The sequence below is a fragment of the Temnothorax curvispinosus genome, unplaced genomic scaffold (genome assembly GCF_003070985.1).
Source record: "Temnothorax curvispinosus isolate PA1 unplaced genomic scaffold, ASM307098v1 QBEX01003756.1, whole genome shotgun sequence".
Classification (NCBI taxonomy): domain Eukaryota; kingdom Metazoa; phylum Arthropoda; class Insecta; order Hymenoptera; family Formicidae; genus Temnothorax; species Temnothorax curvispinosus.
In genome coordinates, this window is record NW_020213536.1 from 1 (window position 1) to 23,776 (window position 23,776).

The 23,776-nt window shown below is 35.4% G+C and overlaps 3 protein-coding genes across 5 annotated transcripts; 2 read left to right on the forward strand and 1 right to left on the reverse strand.

Annotated features, from left to right (window-relative positions):
- Window positions 1–333: 333 nt before the first annotated feature.
- Window positions 334–6,131, forward strand: LOC112452850 (mitogen-activated protein kinase 1-like). Its single transcript, XM_025013271.1, has 7 exons — window positions 334–489; window positions 583–693; window positions 793–1,044; window positions 1,136–1,303; window positions 1,457–1,645; window positions 1,708–1,840; window positions 1,925–6,131. The coding sequence occupies exons 1-6, from the start codon at window positions 349–351 to the stop codon at window positions 1,831–1,833; spliced, it is 987 nt and encodes a 328-aa protein (XP_024869039.1). The 5' UTR covers window positions 334–348; the 3' UTR covers window positions 1,834–1,840; window positions 1,925–6,131.
- A 228-nt stretch (window positions 6,132–6,359) lies between these two features.
- LOC112452849 (nuclear cap-binding protein subunit 3-like) lies at window positions 6,360–10,086 on the reverse strand. Of its 2 annotated transcripts, none has more exons than XM_025013270.1 (7): window positions 9,768–10,086; window positions 9,492–9,655; window positions 9,262–9,413; window positions 8,803–9,171; window positions 8,338–8,711; window positions 7,702–8,213; window positions 6,360–7,326 (listed from the first exon to the last, which is right to left on the reverse strand). In XM_025013270.1, the coding sequence occupies exons 1-7, from the start codon at window positions 9,852–9,854 to the stop codon at window positions 7,182–7,184; spliced, it is 1,803 nt and encodes a 600-aa protein (XP_024869038.1). In that variant the 5' UTR covers window positions 9,855–10,086; the 3' UTR covers window positions 6,360–7,181. The 2 variants fall into 2 exon arrangements, with proteins under 2 accessions (XP_024869038.1, XP_024869037.1); XM_025013269.1 differs by having other exon boundaries at window positions 8,305–8,711.
- Window positions 10,087–12,873: 2,787 nt separating this feature from the next.
- LOC112452854 (solute carrier family 23 member 1-like) lies at window positions 12,874–23,442 on the forward strand. Of its 2 annotated transcripts, XM_025013274.1 has the most exons (13): window positions 12,874–13,240; window positions 18,838–18,966; window positions 19,766–19,923; window positions 20,492–20,697; window positions 20,823–20,949; window positions 21,032–21,152; window positions 21,564–21,819; window positions 21,966–22,094; window positions 22,192–22,350; window positions 22,631–22,710; window positions 22,810–22,951; window positions 23,018–23,165; window positions 23,247–23,442. In XM_025013274.1, the coding sequence occupies exons 1-13, from the start codon at window positions 13,208–13,210 to the stop codon at window positions 23,296–23,298; spliced, it is 1,740 nt and encodes a 579-aa protein (XP_024869042.1). In that variant the 5' UTR covers window positions 12,874–13,207; the 3' UTR covers window positions 23,299–23,442. The 2 variants fall into 2 exon arrangements, with proteins under 2 accessions (XP_024869042.1, XP_024869043.1); XM_025013275.1 differs by lacking the exon at window positions 12,874–13,240 and having other exon boundaries at window positions 18,902–18,990.
- Window positions 23,443–23,776: the final 334 nt, after the last annotated feature.

The following is a 23,776-nucleotide window of genomic DNA, read 5'->3' on the forward strand; positions in this document are numbered from 1 at the left end:
ATTTATTTTTATTAATCTGTCTTCCAAGAAGTAAATTTTGGATTCGCGAGTACGTGAAAAATTCTTACCAAATCGCGAATAAAAAAAATGCGAGAGTGCGGGGCCTTCATTGTCTCTGTGGCAAAGGATTGCTCGTGTAAAATACGTTTGTTTTTATTCCCGTAATTTTTTTATTTATTTTAGAACAAGAATTGCTTCTCCTTTTACCACTAAGAACGTTTTCTTTTATTCATATGACCCGACGTGTACTGCGGGATAATTTGAGAATTACGAGGCGCTTGTGAAGCAGCAGCGCGCAGGCAAAGAGATCTCCGTTGAATAATAAATGCAGTCAGGTTTACCTTTATAATGCTTTATTGCAGGTCCGCCTACGATAATCTAACAAAAACTAAAGTAGCCATCAAGAAAATATCACCGTTCGAACATCAAACCTATAGCCAGCGAACCTTAAGAGAAATAAAAATTCTCACGAGGTTCAAACACGAAAATGTAAGTCGGACGCTCGAACGAACAGTGTTTATGCGTATAGCATATTTTTTTTATTAAGTATCTTTATTAATATACCGTTCTCTCTCGCGACAGATAATAGACATAAGGGACATATTAAGAGCCCCGACTATAGATCAGATGAAAGATGTCTATATAGTACAATGTCTAATGGAAACGGATCTCTACAAATTATTAAAGACACAGGTAAGTGGTCGCGTGTATTATGTAGATCTGCGCGAAATGCTAAAGGGGAAGAGAAAAGAAAGCGACGCAGATTTTAATGAATAAAACTCTCGTTTCCAGGCTATCAGCAACGATCATATCTGTTATTTTCTTTACCAAATACTCCGGGGTCTGAAGTACATACACTCGGCGAACGTCTTACACAGAGACCTGAAGCCGAGTAATTTGCTGTTGAATACCACGTGTGACCTTAAGATCTGTGATTTCGGTCTGGCGAGAGTCGCGGATCCGGAGCACAATCATGCGGGCTTCCTCACGGAATACGTGGCTACGAGATGGTACAGAGCTCCGGAAATCATGCTTAATTCTAAGGTATTCATTTCACAAGTGATAACATTTATCGAGGAACGAGTAACGTGTTCCCGCTCGTCTACGTGACTCTAATGTAGCTCTCTTGATGCAGGGCTATACCAAATCGATAGACATTTGGTCTGTGGGCTGCATCCTGGCGGAGATGCTCTCGAGACGAGCGATATTCCCCGGCAAGCACTACCTCGACCAGTTGAATCACATTCTCGGTGTTCTCGGATCGCCCTCGCCGGAGGATCTTGAGTGCATCATAAACGAGAAAGTACTGCACGCTTACGTCTATCTCTTTGCATCTTGTTAGAATCCTAATCCAGGACATACATGCGTGCATTTTGCAATGCAGGGTGCACACTCGTCGACTCACGCTTCGCATCTATAACACGGTGGTATTGAAGCGTCTGATTTCTGATTTCAGGCACGGAATTATCTTCAGTCGTTGCCGTATAAACCAAAGGTACCGTGGACAAGCCTCTTCCCCAATGCCGATCCGAGAGCGTTGGATCTCTTAGACAAAATGTTAACGTTCAATCCCAATAAACGCATTGTAGTGGAAGATGCGTTGGCACATCCCTACTTGGAGCAATATTACGATCCTGCCGATGAGGTAAATTTGTACTTGCTGTAAGATTGCGATTACGAATGTCAATCTGTTTTCGTAAATTTCAGCCCGTGGCAGAGGAGCCGTTTAAATTTGACATGGAGCTGGATGATCTTCCAAAAGAAGTATTAAAACAATATATTTTTGAAGAAACTCTACTGTTTCAGAAAAATCATCAAGAGAATGCTATGTAGTCGACTGGTAATTGTTAAATTCGTTTTGTGCCATATCGCCGGTCTCTTGACCCGTTAACAATTGAATACTACTTTCCTTTCTTTTTGTCAGGCATGCCGTTGCCAGAATCGCAATAGCGGATACGCGTGATAAATTGAAAAAGAATAGAACGGAACCGAAAACGAACAATAGCGGGATTGGTATGAAGAAAGCGTGCTTAATCATCGCCACTTCATCGCCACTCGAATTATCGATGATACAAAGATACTAGGATATTGATGAGAGATTTAGTTCAGCGATCAACGAACGATTAATCGTGCCGATTAGTCGGGTGAGTGAAACAGTCGCAATGTCCGCGCATACGCTTGTACATTCGCATGTCCTTACTTGGAGAAAGAAAATATATAGTATTTCTTATGTTATACCGAACATAGCATAATATCAATTGGTACAACATGTATCTTTAATTTATTATTGTCGTACCGTACCATACTGTCTGTCTGTGATTTAATTGCGAGCGTGACGAGGCGTAACACGCGACGTACTTTGTCTTTATTTCGTCGTCATCTGTCGAATTATTTCTTTCACCTCCCAAAAGTGAAACGGTTGAGATTACAACGTTATGTGTAATTGTACGGCGTAATCAGGGCAATATAAATTCGGCTTATCGTATCTCGGTTATTTTACGATATCGAAAATATCATAGATATCGGAGATATTGAGGTACACTAAATGTTCACTCGTACGAGATTCGGACGCTTGTAGCGCATTCGTGTAACTCTTTCGTATGATATTTTTCGTCTTGTGTGTGTACGTATGACTGTGTGTGCGTGCGTGCGTATGTACGTACGTGTGTGGCACGTACAAATTTCTTTTGGTATTTAATCCGTTTCACGATAGTCAACCGTTATAGCGAATACGCGACGTGCAAGCGCCCTGATCGGCGCGAGCCACGAGAATAATAGTATATAATTTATGTTGAAAAAGAGAATCGTGATCTTCTTTCTGAGCGTGTGATAGTAACGATGGGGTGCCCGAGTCGTAAGAGTTTTAAAGTGACAATTTGAATAACATGTAGAAGAAGGTCCCCAAGTTAGTATTTCGGAGATTTTACAAATGTTATACATCGTATAAACCTTATCGCTCTTAGAGCCTTCCGAAATCGATATCGCAATCCAAAATCTATCTACGATAAAGTCAATTTGAATCGCTAGAAATCGAATTCGTTAACTGGATATCGATAGCTCCATTCGGCCTTACTGTGAATATATAGAGAGAATTTTCTCAATCCTTTACCCAAACAAACTAGGTTGTGAGAGACGAAGCAAAAATTAAAAAAAAAAAGGTGAAAGAAAACAAAAAGGATACTAAAACAGGGACAAAGTATTTACTTCCTCTATTAACTGTTATCGACCTTCACGTTCTTCGATACATATAATAAATTAATAATTAAAGAAAAATTCGTTGTTCGTAAGATTCTTATCTAGATTTAAGATGCATTTCTAGTAAAGTAATTACGGATTCTCGTGAGGGTGATTCGCGTTGATGCTCCTCGCCTCTTTCGCGAGGGAACATAACAGCGAATAATATTCTGTCGTTATCATAATATCATGATTTAAATCTTCATCGATTTAATACATACTTATCTTCCTTCAATGTTTATCCGTTGCGCGCATTCGTTTGGGCACATTGTCGTGGGCAAAAGAGTTAGGGAATCTCTCGCGGTTTACAGTTTTCTAGGCGCGCTACAAGCCTTGATTACAAAACGCGCACAAATTACGTAGGCGGCAAGCAGTTCAATTATTTCACGACATATGCGCAGGCGTAATCTCTTCCAAAATGAAAATTTCCAGTTTATAATGATGAGAATGACTTTTTGTAACGACAGATTCTAAGATCAGATTCAGACAAGGCCGTGCTAAATGATTCCAGGAATGACAGATTCGAATGCTTTTAGTTTTAACAAAAACAAGTGTATATCTTTCTTCCTGCGATCCATGGATGGATCGTTGTCTTTGTTATTATACGAATATATTCCATGTGCGAGTACAAAAAAACCACTTCCGACATGATATATGTATTGTGCTTCTATTTCTTACACGATTCTCTTCCCGCGGCTGAATTAAAAATTTAAATTGAATTGCCACAATGAATTTTGCAACAGAGATTTCTCAAAAACCTTACACTAATAATATATGGTGAGTGATTCTCTTTACGGACTTAAGCTATGGTCTATTTAACACTACAAATGCTTGGAGGCATTCCTCTTTTTCTTTCTTTCAATAAAGAAAGAAGGAGAAGAAGAACGCTTCAAAGTATTTTTAGCATCGAATGGAGCCTGAATTCGTTTCGACAGAGAATCGTTATACCAGCGATAATATGTCAAAATTTAATACATATTAAGCTATTTTCTCTCTGTAAAAATGTTTAATTAACCGCGCTGGCTCCGAAGATAGTCTTCTATGACGTTGTCACTTCTGCAGGGTTAAATAAGACGCGTGTTATATCAACGGACGGTCCCTTTGAAGAATGCTCTCATATTCGAGGCCTTTTAAACAGTTCTTATATATTTTAGATCGTGGGGAAGCGACGATGAAATCGTGCGCTCAGCGAAATTGTAAGCCGACGAGAAATCGAAACTCTCGCTGTCGATAATAATTGGATCCGTAATACATATAGATTGTGATACAAGTGCGGTGAAAAGTAATATTTGAGGAAAATGCTGAACTTGTGCGAACGTAGAACGTTGCGCGTAATATATCGATGACACATTTGTCGAATGTCGATATCTGGCCTAATATACTTAAAGTTATGTATGTGTACTTGTTGTTGTTGCCGATTCTTATATATCCGGACATTCACGCGGAACATCTCGTCCGTCGATTTTCGATGTTATTTCGACGACCGTATCATTGAGACTTGTAAAAAAAAAGAGTAGAAAAGAGGCAGCGGGACGAGAGGTGGTGGATTACGTGCCGTTTCCTCGACAAGTAGAATGACAGTTGTTAGCCTACGAGTTAACGAGTGGTTGACTAAATCATTAGCGTTTTTACGTAAAGTAGAAGTGAAGGAGAGAGAGAGAGAGAGAGAGAAGGAAAAACTTTTCGAGAGAGAAAGGGCCGCACGACCGCCTCTTTAACGACGGGCAAGATCGGCGTTTTTCATCCGTGCGCAGCAAACGGTATGTAAGATATGTGCGGGAAGGATTCCATCGCGGGAGGACGTATTTGTGCCATCGCAATCGGCGCCGGCTTCGAAGCAACTTGGGACGCAAAAATTTATAGAGCTGTAATTCGATTGAGTGGCGCTCTTAGCTTTTTCAATTAAACAAAAGGCCAGCATTTCGTCCCTCGAGATTGTTTCTGTCCCTCGGTTCCCTATCGTTCCAAGGCTCTGATCTTGCGCGATCGCGTCGATCGTCTGATTCTAATGGCAATATCGTGAAAGATATCCATCTTGTCCGTTTCAATTGTGTCGCTGTGAATCATTGATAGTTTTTTGTCGCCGAAGCTGCATTCATAGCGTTTAAAACGACTTTAAAGCCCGTTTAAATATAACAGACGTAATTTAAACAAATCATAGCGTTAAAACTGTAATGCTTTTAATCACGGTGAATTATTCTCTGTTGCGTTGGAGGATCGATCGCGTTAATCGGATTTGCCTCTCAGCTATAATTTTGCACAGCAATTTTCGGGAAAATTTCATTAAAAGTAGAGCGATGCTCGCAAGTGTGAAGTATAATAAACGAAGTAATCAGAAAATCAAAATTAAGGCAGATATTTGATAGATTTTAACACTGCTCATCATAAACGCAATTTTTTTCTGATGTATAAATTATCACGCAGGCGAAAAGAACAATCGAATGATATGCGGATGATAAAATTTGAATATAAATTTTCAATGCGTCGCTTATTCGACAAATACGGAGTATAATCGTACAAGTCCTGCTGTCAAAGAATGCGGCGTAAGACTAAACAGCCGCAAAAGTGGTAAATGGATTATTTTGAAATTTACTGTCGAGCACAATCACTTGGACGCAAATTGTATTTTTGAAAATATATTATTGAACGGGGAAGGTTTATAAATCTGAGAAACCTATGAATGTAGCTAAGCAGCTATTTGAGAAATAAATGTACTTACTGTGTTCTTTACCTGATTTCTTTATTACCTCGATTGCTGTTTCCAAAAATGATTGTTATCCATGACGAGTCGTCATTATTCATGTTAATTAAATTATCATTATCGACTATTGTATTTTAAATAGCTATTCCAACTATTATTGTGCTAATATAAAAAAACAGGCTCTATTGGCCAATTACTCGCTGTCTTCATCATGTTATTCGTCCCTGTAAATTTTTAAATTACGAAGCCACACTTTTCGTTAGTTTCGCTTTTGGTTACGTCACATTGAAAGGTAACAAAATAAAATTTCGTTACGCTTTTCGCGCAGGTTACAATTCATTGGATCGCGCCGGCAGAATTTGTCGACCGGAAAATTCGACGATAAGAGAATGTATTAGAGAAATGGTGAATGTAACATGGGGCATACAGACTATTGTTTATTTATTTTGTCACTAATCTCTTTCCTTTTTTTTTCGCAATAACATCGAGTATTATCCTGAATCATCTCAGAGTAGTCTTTACAAAATATCTCAATTCGTTATTCTGAAACATATGTGATGCTCTTCCGAGACCTTACGAAACTATACTTTCATCTGATATTCTTCGTGCAAAAAGTACGTGTTTTACATCGCAACTTCGAAGTAACATAAGAAAGATCTCTTCGAAATTCTTTTTCCCTAATTGCACAAATATCTCGGTCAAAGTACTTAGTTGCCCGCTTCCTTTTCCGTCTGCAGAAATATACATCAGTTTATAGATACGTGATCTCTGTTAAATTTACATGCGATATTATCGGAAGTGTTCATGATCTGTCTAACGATAAAAACAATAATGATTATTATTGGAAGATCGGTCATTAACGGTATAATATGAAACAAAAGTTTTTTTTACACGCTAATATTTTTCTCATAATACATGCGTGTACACTGCCCGTTAACGATCCCTTTCCTGATGTAAGAGGGAACGCACAGACTGCTTCTATGTTCTTCCCTTATCTCAGGAATCATTGACGGGCAGTGTACGTAAAAATAATCGCAATCTTTTCAATGATAAAAATAGAAAAACTTAGGTTCGTAAATTATGTAAACTTGTTGAATATATATATATATATACCCACATATAATTTACAACTATTCCACCGTAGTCGATATAAAATATTATGAAAAAGTTTCAAGACATCTGAATAATGAGCGCACTTTTTTTACAAGTTTCGAGCTTTTGAACAATTAGTTCGTTCGTATAGGGATCACTCTCCGTCACTATCGTCTCTTGTGTATTTATCGTTTTTCACTTCTATTCTCAATGGAGAACGTCCTCTGGTATGATTTCCGATACGCGATCGCAGATCACCGCCCTTTAAGGTACTCCTCAAGTCGCGGCTGCCTGACGGCCTTTAAAAAATACAACTCGTGAGCTTGCAGATGTATACATAAATTAATAATTAATCATATAATAATAAGTTACATATATATACTTAAAAAAAAGCACATTTTTTCGAAGAAACTAAAAAGTATGTATTAAAAACAAAAACTATATATTACACAATTTATATCACGAAATATTACGTATGTTCTTATATTGACAAAATTACGAGATTAAGAATATTTAATTGGAAAATATTAATATTTAATATTTAATTAATTAATATTTAATATTTAAAATCTGTCAAAATCTGTATGAAACATTTATGTAAAAAATAGGCGATTGTGAGAAATTATGCTATTTGATATTTTCAGTAGACGAGATAAATTAAATTATTTTCTTACCTCTTTTTCAAATAGCTGTCACTAGCCTCGCTTTTCGTATTATTTAGTCTTGCCCATACAGTGGAAGCAATGCGTGGCTTGGGCGGGACTACCTTTATTACACTTCCCTTAGGACCCTGAATTTCCTTAGCAGGCACGTCGCTGTCCTCTTCGCTACTATCTTCTTCATCCTCCTTGTGTTCACCTTCTTCCTCCTCTTCTCCTTCCTCTCGCTCTTCCTCCGCGTTCATCAGACCACGCTGGCCATGTCTCTGTTCCTCATTGTCTTCTTCTTCATGAACATCCTCGTCTTCTGATTCTTGCCATTCTCCCTCTTCTCTTTCCGACGATTGTACCTCTTTCACAATCTGATGGCCCTGCTGCCGAATTATCCCAGAGTTATCGCGTTTCGAATTTGTTGCGTTCGTATTTGTGACCACTACTTGAATGGGCTCGCGGTACTGCGTTTTCGTTTTCGGCCTTCCCAACTTTGATCGCAAGTCACCGCTCTTATTCAAGTTATTCAGAATCATCTAAGGGGGAAAAAGATAACATCTTGGATATAATTCGCGAAACGAGATAAAAAAATAAACCATTGGAGTAAAAAAAGATAAAAAAACTAACTTGGAATCGAAGCTTCGCCCGACGCTTCTGTACCTTTTCCTCCTCGTCATCGGCGTGCATTCGCATGCGGGGAATTTTACTTCGTTTATACCAATTCTCGTCGCTATCGCTACTGGAACTGGCCTCACCCGATTCCTCCGCTTGCGTCGTATCCTTTTCCGGATATTTGAGACCCAATCTTTCCTTTATGCTACGTCCTTGATCCTTGACGTCCTTAACGTCCTTAACACCATTCTTTGGAAGGAAATCATCCTCCACGACATCGTTCAAGCCCCACGTCTCGGACAACGCGCCCCATGGATTTTTTGTCTGATCTTGATCTTTGTCCTCAATCGATAATCTGCGTTTATTTTGCTTCGTCTGCTTGTACATGCGCTTACGAGATTCCGTTAGAATTCCTTTGACACCTAAACATTTTACATAGAAAATTACCTTATCGTCTGTCCTTGTTAGTTTTAATCCTGATTTGATTTCGCTATATAACAAAATTGCGCTTACCTCCAAAGTTGGGATTTCCGTACTTTTTGTAATATTCGCTTCTCTTTTCCGCATTAATCGGCTTCTTATCCGCTCTGGTGGCGAATCTCAAGAAGATTCCTTTAGATTTTGGATAATCAACACCTTTCCTCCATACACCAGGAGGTAGCGGATAATCGATATCTTTAATGTTTATACAATTATCGTCCTTTCCATTTTTATCTGCCTCGATCGACTCATTTTCCTCATCTGCCATCGCTACGTCGTCTTTCCTGTTCTCGGAGTCGTTGTTCTCTCGATCTGAATATTTTGCAATGCTACCTACAATTTTTTTGGACAATCCCAACATAGCTCTGGCTGCCGTTACTTTGTCGAACCAGACAACATTGCCTGTAACATCACATATTGTATATCAAAACATCAGCAGCAAATGATGATAAATAATCATTTCATCGAATAAAATCAAGCTTTGAAGCATACATGACACGTCGTTGATCCATTCGATCGACGTTGGAGCATAATCTTGAAAATATGTGAATACATCTTTGGTGCTCATATCCTCAGTCCCTCTCATGTGTATTACGTTCAACCTGATGTTCTTCGCGTTTTCGCCATCGTCCACGATATCCATGCTACAACCGTCACAATATAAAGTCGCAACTATCGTTCTTATCAAATCAATTTAGCGAATCAATTCAAGTATCTTATACCTGCTGTACAGGTCCTCTTCTAGATTTGATTCCTTAGATTTTTCCGTCAAGCCAAAACGCTTCGCTCGCTCCTCCATCTTCAATCTTTCCTCCTTGCTGAATATATCAATGCCCGTTGTGAATGTGTCCGCGGATCTTTCGGGGTTGCTGTCCAATGTCTGTATCTAAAGAGATTAGTGTAAGGAGCGTAACTTGAGAAGCACGTCTTACAATATTAACAACATGTATCGAATTAAGTATCGCAATATGTCACAATATATCGCTCGTTCTTGTTACCTGTGATTCTGGCTTTAAAGTTGCCCTGGCCATCTCTATTTCCTCGATAGGCACCATCTCGACGTCCGAAGGCTCGTCGTATTCCATTGCGTAAACACGACACGAGTGCGTCTGGATGCTCGAATATCGCTAGGAAAACTCAACGAGTATCGCGAATTTCACAGACGGCCTGATCGTTCCGCGAACAACGGCTTTCAGCATCAAACGGTGGGCCGTGAGGGGGTAACAAGTTTACCGTTTACAAATAGGACTTAACCATAACGGCGGACATTTGCTCGCCACTCGCCACAGCTGGGGCGATGATGGGCAATGATGGAGAATGGAGATCACAACGAACAAATAATAGGTTCGTTCTTTTTTTTCGTAGCTGCGTTACGTTATGCTTTTTGCACGCGAGAGTGCGACGCCGAGGAGTGACGCGGCGGTAGCCAATCATCTCTCGCAACGCATTACTAGTTCCGAAAAGGCGCGCAGTTGATTGGCTACCGCTCTCATACAGTGCGTTTTCCAACAAGCGACACGATTCGATGCAAGTGTCGTTCTGTCTTTGTTTATTCGTTGAAAATGCCAAAAAAGAGAGATAGAACGACGTTTGCGGCGGTTTGCGGCGACTTGTGTCGCTTGTTGGAAAACGTTTGTGATTCCGTGAGCCCGCAGATAATTGAAGAATATTGATATTATTATCGACTATAGATAAGTTTTTCGATTATTAGCGATTATTTCGATTATAAATATATCTGAATAATTTTTAACGCAATATTGAATTCGTGATTTAACTATTATTGTACATATATTTTATTAACAACAATAATAACCCTCTAGTTAGGCGCGTGGGATATATTTTACACCCCACAGCAGCTTGTTTGTATGAATAATATTAAACAGAAAACAAAAAATATTAATTGATTTTAATATTTATAGCATAAATAATATAGGGTATATCATGATAATTTACACCTCACGTAGTGCTTGCCCTTTTAAATTCTTATTGGAGGGCTAAGAATGCATATTTACACTGCAGGTAATATCATATATAATATAAATATTGCCACAAAATTACATTTTTTTTCTATAATTGTCACTCGCATGGATTAATCAAAGATTATAAATTTTTGAAACTATTGTAAATTTTTTCTGACATTCTAAAAATCGTACCGAAGCTAAATAATAAGCAGTAGCACTGAAAGTAATATAAAATATATAAATTTCAGATATTTATGATGAAATATAAATCTTCATCGATGGTCCTCTCCGTAGATTACTCATTATTGATGACACGTTAAATATATAGTTTACATTGTATACATATAGGTGACATGTATGTACCATATCCATAAAACAATAGAATAATTAATAAATCACAAGATTTAGTATTTATATTACAAAGTATTATACAATTATACAAATTTTAACAGTCAAGAATTTCTATAAGATTGTCAATCTAATAGATTTTTAAGATGTTAAAATGTTGGTTTAAGGTATAACTCTTGTAAGTTATTAAAGTAGCTTAATTATATAAGTTAATTATTGTAAGTTACAAATTTTATATTCTTTATATTTCTTTATATAATAATTGCTGATTCATAGCATATGAAAGATGTAATTACAATATTTATATTAAACTTGTGACAACAACATATATGTGATATACAATGTAAACTATGTTTAATGTATCATCTAATAATGAGTAATCTACGGAAAGGACCATCGAAGATATATTTTCGACTTCATGTAATACATCTCTAAATAGAAAGAAAGAAAGGAAAAGTGTATTTTAATTTGATCGACGATTGATTTAAACTCACAGAACAATCACTTCCAAATATTACCTATTCGTTTTCTCTAATCTAATCATTTTCTTCCATTCAAACAACAAAAAACTGATAATTCTAACTATGTCAACCGAAATGTGAGTATTGACAATAAGTGATAAAGTTAATCGGAATTTAGTAATAGTTGAAATTACCTCTGTTGATGTAATTGACGTTGACGATAACGCTTGCACTCGTATAGCAGTTGCTACGCAGGATACTTTTTAGTATTAGCAATTGCAATGATCTATTTTCAGCGGTAGCTTTATCAAAGATAATTTTTCATTCTTGAGACGTTAAAAATTTTACATTTATTTATATGTTCAAGCATTTAAACTTTATTATAAATATTATCAAATTATATCCATATCATTAATAATTTTGCGCAAATAAAGCTAACTCGCGCCATTGAATGAATATACTTATTTTATACAATTTTCCTGTATTTTATACGTTATTATCATAATGTGAATTCGTTAAGCATTTTATTTTATTACATATGTTTAGTTAGAAACAAGTAATTGCTAAATAAATTTTATAACTTTACGTGTACGGAAGAAATTAAGTAAATTCCCAAAAATCTGTCCTAATTATATTCTGATTTTATATTTATTCTCGCCAAAATGAGTTTCTGAGATGAACATTTATTTTTTAATCAGCGATAGAATCGACAATATCTATCATTATGAATTACGTAGAGTTTAATAATACAGTATTACGTAAGACAATCTATAAAATTTACAAGATTTATGTGCAGCTAGCATGCAAGAGATTGCTTCGAGATTAGATGTTGATATAACATTGAAAAAAAAAGACGAAAGATAATTTTTTGCATGATTAATTTAAATTAATGAAGACCGATTTGAATAAATTTCGAGAACTCAAAATTATATAATCGTACTTTAATAAAAAATAATAAAAAAAGGAATTTGGAAACAATTTACAAACAACAGACGCGCCGCTGATTGTTTGTTGTCTTGCAGTTTTTGATATAAGTATACGCTAATTAAATTTTAGATGTGGCCACCGCAAAGAAGGCGCGACCGAAAAAAATGAGATATCATGTGTTTTATTAATTTATTCTTAGTAATACCACGTGTTTTCGGATAGGCATCCACTTTGAGAGAAGAATAAGAAGAGATTTGCTGGTCTCGCGGTCTCGCACTATCTGGCAATCTGAAATGTAATTCTTTTCGCCTTGCTATCCCCACGTAGCCCTCGAAGTCTCAAGACTTCCCTCTCATTTTCTCTGAAGTGCTAACCAACTCTCGTCGTTAAACGGTCACAATTGCATTATCCATTGCGGTGACTTCTCGCGCTTTGGTCGGAGGGGGCGATAAGAGTCACGGAGGACGCGTTGCTTTTAAACAGTCGTTTAATAAAGGCGGTAGATAGAGGCACACATAGACAGCGGATAGTAGCAAGGCAATCTATTTAAGAGGAAACCGCGTGCGGACACATTATAGTTTGATATATTTTATATATTTGAGCGATCGTCGCAGAAGATCGCGTGTGCGTTTGCTCAAACGTGCGCTTTATCCCTTGACGACGAATTCTCGCGAAATTTTTTTCGGGCGGAATTGTCAATCGAGTTTATAGTTTATATATTGTATTGTGTTTTCTGTTAAAATGCTAGACAACGGGATGCCAATGTCCGAAGTGGTGAGTAACGAGAAGAAGTTGACAAGTGTTGAATTTTTATTCGCAGTATCAATACTTCTTCGTTCCTCGATGTGAAATTGTATTTGATAAACTAATAAAGATATTTACGCGGAAGTTCTTTTCACTTATAAACGATTAGAGAATAAATTACATTTCTTCCTTGATTTCTTTGTAAATCAAGATTCAAAAGAATGTAATAACTTGCTTAATTATATATATTGACAAATTGATTCTAATGACATTTTAATAGAGTTTTACTTTAGAGCTCGATATTAAAAAAAAGATAATTTTTTGCATGATTTATTTAAATTAATGAAGACTTATTTGAATAAATTTCGAGGACTTAAAATTATATGTTGATTGACGTAATATTGATGATTGCTAATGAATAAATAATAATTAAAAGTTGCGCATTTCTCTGTCATTGTTAAAAAAAATGAATTCCGAAATGGCTAGATAATCTGACATTAAAGAATAATATGCTCAAAACAATTAAAATATTGTCGAATAATATGTTGATAACTAAACAAATAATATGTTTATAATATATAATATATATCTATAATAAAATATTTAAAAAATATTGCTAATAAATGGCGCAGATATTGTTAAATATCATATATATCATATATATATTATCGTCAAGCGTCAGCGTTTAAAAGAAACTGCAGAATAAATTTTCATCGTGATCTATTTGTGTCGATACGTATCGAGCACTTGTCTCGATACATTTCGCAATCTTAAACGCGATTGCATTATTTCTACGGCGAGCTTGGATTAAAAGTTATAATGTCTCAAGCAAGATAGAATCTTTCCTATTAAACCTGTTAACATAACTGTCGCGGAAAGTTCCTTTTGCTTATATTATCGCCAGGCGAGTCGCCAGGCGTTTAGCACATTTATCAGAATGCGATCATCTGGCTTTGAGCTTTGTTTACTCGGTATGAGCGTCACAATAATAATATTAGACGAGAATTATGTAGGTATACTCTGTCTGAGACGAGTGTGCAGACAGAGAATAGAACGATATACTATATGACTACCCCAGATAGCAAAACATAAATGTGCAAAATCATGTGTAAATCATTGTTGGAAACAGTTTATGTATATTTTTGCTACAAATATTGCGTGAATATGAATCATAATTCTGTTTCAGGATTGACATTTATAGTATTTTTGCAACAGAAATGTATAAATTGTTGATACCCATCAATAATATGTAAATATATTATATATCAATAATATATGAGCCTCGTAGGCTCATATATTATCCTAGCGAGGACGTAATATTACTGCAAAAATGTAACGAATATTAAGGAGGTTCTACAGATAATGGATGTATCTAAAAATTGGAAAAAACTTTATGGACGTATAAATTGAGATGCGAGAAAAGTGCTCAAAAAATTTTAGCATCGGTTACCGTGTAAAAATTTGCAAAAATGAATTTTGAAATCACAGTTTTTAACATAAGCTACATATGGCAGAGGGGCTCTTGGAGACAGGAAACGAGATATTAATTATATAAAGGCGACCTACCAGAGATTCAAAAAACGGAGTTCTTATAGATCTTAATCTAACCTTTTCAGAAATATCGAGAAAAACAAGGGTTATCGCGTAAAATTTTGTGATATTGGCTATTGAAACAGGCCATATCACAGTTCACGTAGCGTGCTTCGAATAACAAGGGAGATTTGGCAATGTCGCAGCGACTGCACCCGCGCGAAAAGTGTACAGCCAGTACAGCACCACAGTATGAAACCACCTCAAACTTAAGCACCTAACGTTTACGAGCGCTTACGGAGAAGTACTCGCTCTAGAATTATGTGAAATTGTGAAATAACCACGGTCATATGAGCAGAACTGTCAAGTTCGCGACGTTACCACATTTTCTTCCATTATAAGCCGCCAGAGTCAAAGGAGCACTTACATGATATTTTTAATTATTCCTCGCTTCGACTAATATGGGTATGATATAAGCTCTAACGTCATCAAAATTCACGAAAATATTTTATGAATACTTAGAATCGATGAATTTGAAGATTTTCTCTTCATTTCTCAACTGACTAGAGAGTACCTGTAGAACCTCCTTAAACAAACCGAAACAACTTCATTATTTGCTTGAAACAAATTCAATATTGTTGCGGAGCATTAGATTGAATGCAGCTTCACATATGTTATTTGCGCAAACGCTCGTCATGAGTTTCCACACCTATATTATTTTGTAAATATATATATGACAGGCGTTTTGCTATCTGAGTACATTTACACTATTAATAGGATTCAATAACATTAATAATTATAACTACTGGCATAAAATATCGTATAAACGCTAGTTAAATAACAGATTTATAACACCAATTATTACTCTACATCCGTTGACGAAGACTTACAAATCCGTTTTAAAGAAACGTGTAAAACGTTAAACAAGTTGTTATGATTGCATTGCTACTAAATTGAGATAAAACAATGAAAAGTATATCTGCTACAGCATGTAGCATATGTATTTCTTTGACAAGATCAAGATTTTAAGATTTCTTTGAATGGAGATATAAAATAAATAAATTTCTCTCTGTGTAAATGCGTTTTAAGAAGTTAACTACAGATGCTACTAAACCCCCGATTAATGATGACGTGTAAAAGTAGTCCATAAGATCTTTTCGGTTCGTTCTATAATATGTCATATGTTGGAGTCGGATATCGTGCATGTGCGTTGCCAGTTGTCGTATAAAGTTGTCACAAGTCGGTGTTGCAACAAAAAATGGTCAGCTTTCATTTTTTTTTACTTATGACTAAGTTTTACTTATGACTGCGTTTCGATATTCACTGCCAGTACTGAAAATCGTATACGTGATGTAAATTATAGATTTTCAGTACTGACAGTGAATATCAAAACGCAGCCTATCGATAAGAGCCTGTAACCCCTTTGTTTTATACTTTATTTGCATCGAAGATTTTTGTCAAAATGCTGGAACAACCAGTTCCAACCTAACCAGTTGGAGACACGGTGATAAGTTTAGTTCTTATCCCGAACACTCTTAATAAAAAAAAAAGAAACCTTACTTATTGCATCACGAATGTTGTTATTGACGTCTTCTTCATAAAAGTAATCTAATTCGTGTATAATTTGAGTTCAAATTAATAATAAATTGAAATAAAGTACTAAAGTTACATTATCTATTATTATTTATGCTCAGTATATACCGCGACTCAATTGTAGAATAAAATTGGCTGTCGTATTCGAGACTTGATTTTGTTTTGGCTGATGTTAATTATATAGTCACGATTAACGCGATTTCGTATGGACGGTCATAGTCATAAAGTTAATGACTACCGATTATAAGTTTTTCTTCCTGGAAGCAAACGCGATTGAAATTTTCACTCAAGCGTGACTGCTCGGAAAAAGAAAAAAGATGCAACGTTACGTAATCCAACAACTCTTGCATCTTTTTGCATCGATCTTATTCCATTAATGTTAATTGCTGTCGGTCAGCACATATTATGGAAATAGCGAATTTGCTGATACAAGAGATAGATTATTATCAATTATCATTATGCAGTTTATGTAATGCAAATTATCGAAAAAAAGATCTAGAAAATGTGCACGTCCAAGACACGTGCATATGCCTTAAAGATTATAGATTTTCTCTTATAAATGACTTCATATTAGACTTATAATTTTCAGAATTTGTGCAATATTTGTGTGTATATGTGCATAGTAAAACAATATTCAAGAATAGAAAGAAATAGAATTTTGTCGCTGATGCCTAATAATCCTTATAATTATCTCTAAATATGAAAAAAGTGTCAAGTATTTTTTTGCAGCATCAAAGTTAAATTAATCAAAATTATTATTATTAGTTATATTATATTATATTAATCTCAGTTCTTGCCCGCGCTTCTTAAAAAATATATCTTTTTATTTGGCTATAAGCACACAAAATAATTTAAATACATTTAAATAATTTAATAATTTCATATAAAAAAATAAAAGTATAAACTATTTTAAATTAAATTTAAGCTATTAAATTGTTTCTTTCGATTTTTCTTAATAGTTAAATTTCTTCGATATTCTTATTTAAGAATAAATTACCATGTGTTCGCATATAATAGATACGATATTATAATTCACACGATACATATGTAAATGCTTGGTTGCAATTTATTACTACAGAACGAACTTTTGCTTAACAAGTCAGCTTTTAGAAAGACCAAAATAGGAAAAGGGATAAATATTTATGGATATGTAAGTAATGTATATCTACAAGAAAACATAATACTTCCGAAGAGAAGGAACTTGATGCTATAACAATATTTTAGAAATCAAGCCATGTGCGTTTTTCAGGATTAAAATGATTAAAATGATAATTGCTTCTTTAGATGGAAATTATTTTTTTTCGCATTAAGAATTATTAGACGTTGTGAATTATAGACATTGTGAATTCAAATGAATAGGAATGTATTCCATATGGCCTATGATTGATCTTTGAAGGAGTTATGATATGTTTGCCACAATCGCAACGAAGCTGTGCATGGTTTAAATTAAATATTGAAGATGAGTAATACGCGTTTGATGAGATTCAGTACAACAAACATAAAAGTAGGAAAACTCAAATTGAATCGATTTATGAGTGATCCGTGAGTGAGTTACGATGTGTTTTCACAATTCACGGCGAACACGTGCACGCACGGGAATGCTTTAAATATTAATATCCGAAGGAAGATGAGTAAAATGTTCGATGAGTTTCCATGCAGGAAAACTTATTGAAACATAAACGCAGGAAATATGCGACTTTACATTAAATTGAACATTAGACAATAAGTAGTTCCTGCCTTTTTAGAATTTCATTATCCTGACATATGACATTGAAACGTCTATTTATGTAAAGTCTGTCATATTTGTGACGCTTTCAAAGATATTGAACTTTAGGCATTAGGAGGAGTGATAAATAATAAACGGCTATATGCACGAATGACGCGTGACACTGGACTTTTGCGCATATAAGCAACCGTAAACGCTTTACATATGGCATAATATATGCCATGCGCTATACTTCTTGATTAAGGACGTATATTATATCAAGCACATACAGTATTTGATATAATAGTAGTATCACGTATTTATATCAAACATGTATATGGATAACATATCATTTGATATATTAACCGATATTCATTAAATTTACCCAATACAAGGGGTTTACTTTTACCCCTTAAAAGCAGCAATAATTTTTAAATTCACCTATTTACCTCATTCTCATGCAAAGCTTTATTAAAATCAGTATTTATGATTTTGCAAAGTGTTTCCTGACAAGTATTATATTTGTTTATTATAATACTCTTATGCGGTATCTATTATACTATCTATATACAATTAAATTTTAACACATAATTCTGGATATCTTAAGTATACTAGCTATAAATGATCAACACAGGAAATGCTTCAAAGTTATCTTTCGATAAAGTTTCGTAATATTAATATTTACATTTTAACGATTTGCTTATATATTTTTTACTTGATATTCATTTTCATAGCATTTTTAATCGTGTAAATATAAATATCTATTATTTTTTTATGAGTTTATTTTTTGATCTTTCAGAACACAGACAACTCGACGGCTGTTCCGATAGCGAAGGAAACAGCGGACGATACGAATAGAAATCCTGAGATTACCTATGGCATCGACGACATTCCGCCGTGGTATCTGTGTTTATTCATGGCATTGCAGGTTTCGTAATTGCATATTATATGTGTACGCTTTTTGCCTTATTTTCGTACTTATTCTTCGTTTCAATTAGTAAACCGAATTATTTCAAATATACATATTATCTAGCTCGTGTGAGTAAAAGTGGAGCTATTCCAACTCACTATTCCAATAGAAAGGAATGGAAATAATAATTGTTCTAAAAGTTCTGAAAGTGTGAAGCAGACGTATATCTCGTACGAATAAGCTTACGCTTTTATTGCTAGGTATTTATTTGGGAGATAAGAATAAGAACGGGGATGCGTTAACGCGAGCGTTAAATAAACGTATGTTGCAGTATATTATGTCTCATTGTGCTGTACAATAAATCTTATGGAAGGAAACATCGTCATTAACACACGTCAATTTTATTTACATGATATTTTTGATAATACGTACACGCACACAGACATATATACACACACATATACACGATCTAACGCAGAGTTGTTTAACTTGTAACATCATGGAATAGGCAAGTAAATTTATTGAACGAGTGAAAAAAGGAGAGGTGCAATGCCAGCTTGTCATAGTTAAATAACTTTAGGCACGTATTTGTTATGGAACTTTTCGGAATGGATTCCGGAATGGATTCCGATCGGAATTATTCCGTTTTCCCTAGAAAACACAATAGAAATCTAGGAAATAACTAAACAATTCCGATTGGAATCCATTCCGAAAAGTTTCATAATATGTGCCCTAATCTGATGTTTAATTTTTTGAATTTAACGCAAACGTATTTTTTTATTAATATAAGTATATACAAAATAAAATGCATTTGCAGCATTACTTGACTATGATCGGCGCAATCGTTTCTATTCCTTTCATTCTAACGCCGGCCCTCTGCATGGCCGAAGATGATCCCGCGAGGAGTCACGTTATTTCCACGATGATCTTTGTCACTGGCATAGTGACGCTCATTCAGACTACCGTAGGATGTAGGTAAGGGTAAATATGTTCTCTAATAATAAGATGGAATATTATGTACAATTTATTATTGCATACAATAATTATCTTGTATCTGTTTTTTAATTCATTAGTTAGATACACATAAATAACCGCGATTAATATCGTCCATACTAATGTTTATTGTGATACACATCTCTATAAAAAATATCTTAAAAAAAATTAAAATATTATTATGTCTTTAAGTTGTAAGTTAAACAAGATAACAAAATTATATCTCATTAATTTTAGATAGAGTTTACTTTTTAAATAAAATTTCTTATCTTTAGGTTTAAATAAATATTTAAAAATAAATTCTAATAATTGAATAATTATATAATAAATAATAACTCGATATTGACTTTAAAAAAATCAATTTTGCATTGATCAAAGATTCTTACTAAAGAGTTTTTTAGACATCTTGTACGTGCGCGCTGAGAAATATTTCTAATACTCTAATAAAACATTAAACTATATTTGCAAACATAACAAAAATGAATATCTTGGTGCTCGTAGAAATATTGATGGCAAATTTTAATCGCGAAGAAACGTATGTTTGCATTAGATTGCCATTGGTACAAGGTGGTACCATATCGTTCTTGGTGCCGACTCTGGCAATATTAAATCTGCCGCAGTGGGAGTGCCCCAGGCCAGAGATTCTCGAGGAAATGTCTCACGAAAACCGAACCGAGCTCTGGCAAATCCGGATGAGAGAATTGTCGGGTGCCATCGCTGTTTCCGCTTTGTTCCAAGTGATCATTGGGTTTGGAGGTATTTCAATCGCGTAAATCCCGGCTTTAATTACCGAATCTGTCGCGCAATTCCTGTAGTTTTGTTCTCTTCACTTCTTTCTTATTTTATATCGCGATACGCTAAAAATATGCATCTGCGCGTAGGTATCGTCGGATATTTGCTGAAATTTATAACTCCGCTGACAATCGTGCCGACGGTCTCGCTAGTTGGACTGTCTCTTTTCGAAAACGCAGCGGACGCCGCGTCTCAACATTGGGGTATTGCGGCTGGGTATGTATATTGTATTATATTGTATAAATGACATATACAAATATGTACACATGATATTTTGGCACTACGCTTGCGTTTCTAGAACGATAATACTACTGACGACATGCTCTCAAATATTGGTCAACGTTCCATTTCCGTTTGTAATGTATCGGAAAGGCCACGGACTCCACATTATCTGGTTCGAATTGTTCAAACTCTTTCCGGTAAGTATTATCAAAGAAAGATCCTGAATCTCGTAAAGTGTCAGTTAGACTATATAGATTAGGATTGAGATTGGATTGAAATTCGACCAAATAGAGCAAAGTTCACTAATTTGAGTTTAGTTTTCTTTATTATGATTGATTAAATTCCAATCCAATCTCAATCTCAATCCGTAGTGTGATACGGGCATATGATAAGTTACCGTGAGTTACCGTGGTACAAACAAATAATGATTCTTAAATTTCTGCTTTGAACGTTTTTATTTAGACTTTTTTTATTTAGAGATATATTAAAAAAAAGTTCTATGTTTGCTTACGGGACCGTAGAGCATCGCTTCAGAATGAAAAATTCACGTACAAATGTTATCAATATTTACTCATGTATATCTAAACCGAAGTTACTCGTTGCATCAGGTTTTGCTGACGATAATCGTCATGTGGATAATCTGCGCAATATTAACGGTAACCGACACGCTACCGTTCGGCCATCCCGCCAGATCCGACAGCAAGTTAAGAATTATAAACGACTCCCCTTGGTTTCGGGTACCATATCCTGGACAGTGGGGCGTACCCACCGTAACGTTATCAGGCGTACTCGGTATGCTGGCCGGAGTATTAGCATGCACGGTAGAATCCATCAGCTACTATCCGACCACCGCGAGAATGTGTGGTAGGTATATTTATTTTAAAACTATAAATTTTTCTTTTAGAGTCTTCCGTTATTAATAAACGCAACATAGACAGGATGAGGCTTATTAAATTATAACATTTTTTATTAACGACGATGCAGCTTGTAATTTACTGAAAAATTTCTAGGAGCACCGCCGCCGCCGGTTCACGCGATCAACCGTGGTATCGGTATCGAAGGTCTGGGTACGATGCTGGCCGGACTTTGGGGTAGCGGCAATGGCACGAACACGTTCGGCGAAAACGTAGGCACGATAGGTAACGGACAATTATATATCCTTTAATCGCGAGCTTAATACTAATTTAATGATGTAGACGGCATCGTCTAACTTCTAATGGAACGTAACAATTCTAGGGGTCACCAAAGTCGGCAGCCGTAGGGTCATACAGTGGGCCTGCTTCCTGATGATCCTGCAGGGCGTGATCAGCAAATTCGGCGCGGTGTTCATCATAATTCCCGAGCCGATAGTCGGCGGAATATTCTGCGTGATGTTTGGGATGATTTGTGCTTTCGGTAAGCGTAAGTTTGTTCTACGATGTGTTCTCGATCGCGAAATAGTTCGGTTATAAATATCAGTCTCGTAGTAAGAAGAAAGTGCGCTTTTATGAGCGTTTGTAAGACTATATAGACAGCTCTCTGAAAAAGATATGCTGAATTTATTCATAGTACTTATATAAATAATTAGAAAATTGTTTTTATTAAAATTACTGTTTTTTTTCTTCCTTTATTATATTATATTTTTATTATTTTATTATTTTTAATCCTAATTCTTAGTCGTAATTCTTCTTTTCAGGCCTGTCGGCGTTACAGTATGTAAATCTCAATTCCTCGAGAAACTTGTTCATCCTGGGCTTGTCCATGTTCTTCCCTCTGGTTAGTATACACCTTCGGGGATACGAGTGCGTGCTCAATTATATTGATTTTCGTTATTTATACGCATAAACGCTTTCATATTTATGTGACTTGTTTTAGGTCCTGTCGAAATGGCTGATCAAACATCAGGGCACGATACAAACGGGAAACGCTGTGGTGGACAGCGTATTCACCGTATTACTTAGCACTACTATTCTAGTAGGTGGTTTGTTAGGCTGTTTACTGGACAACATCATCCCAGGTATTGTTGATAGAGACAATAATGACAGGATATATGTATTTATTGATTTATTTGTTTAAAATTAAGGTAACGCGAGAGACCGTGGATTGGAGGCTTGGTCGAAGGAAATGGAACTGACCAGTGATGTGACTGACAAAAAAACTGACGAAGCATCTGGCGTTGAGTACGTCCGGAACACTTTCGACTTCCCATGCGGAATGAATCTGCTGAGAAGGTATTAATATATAGCAGAGTTTTTTTTATCTGTACGTTTGTACGAATGATGGTTAATTATATTTATAAATTAATTCTTCAGGTGGAAATGGACATCACACGTGCCGTTTTTACCTACGTACCAGAAATTGTAAATGCGTTAAGAGGAACTAACACAACTACCTCACGTGCAATATACGTCTATCTGTCATGAGATACGATCTGTAATCGAAAAAATGTTATACGTAAAAAGACAGATGTCATATTGTCAGCGTTATAAAAAATTTTATGACACATGATTACTGCTCCCAATCTTAATTTCAGTCATGTATCGCATATTTTGCTTTGTCACGTTACGAATTTAATGCGTGAAGATTCATAAAAGATAAAGATAAAGATTTATACGATAAAGAAACAATAGTATTACTCATATAAAAGAAAGTTAATTGTGTTAATATATATGTTTTTGTATAATTATATGTGTATATACATATATTTGTTGAGGTTCTTTTAAAAAATCGAGAGACTTAACTTTGTAACGATCAAAAAGCTTTAGAAGCATTGTAGTCAATAATTAATATAACGTGATTATTACATTATTTATAATTATATATGATATTATTTGCATACACG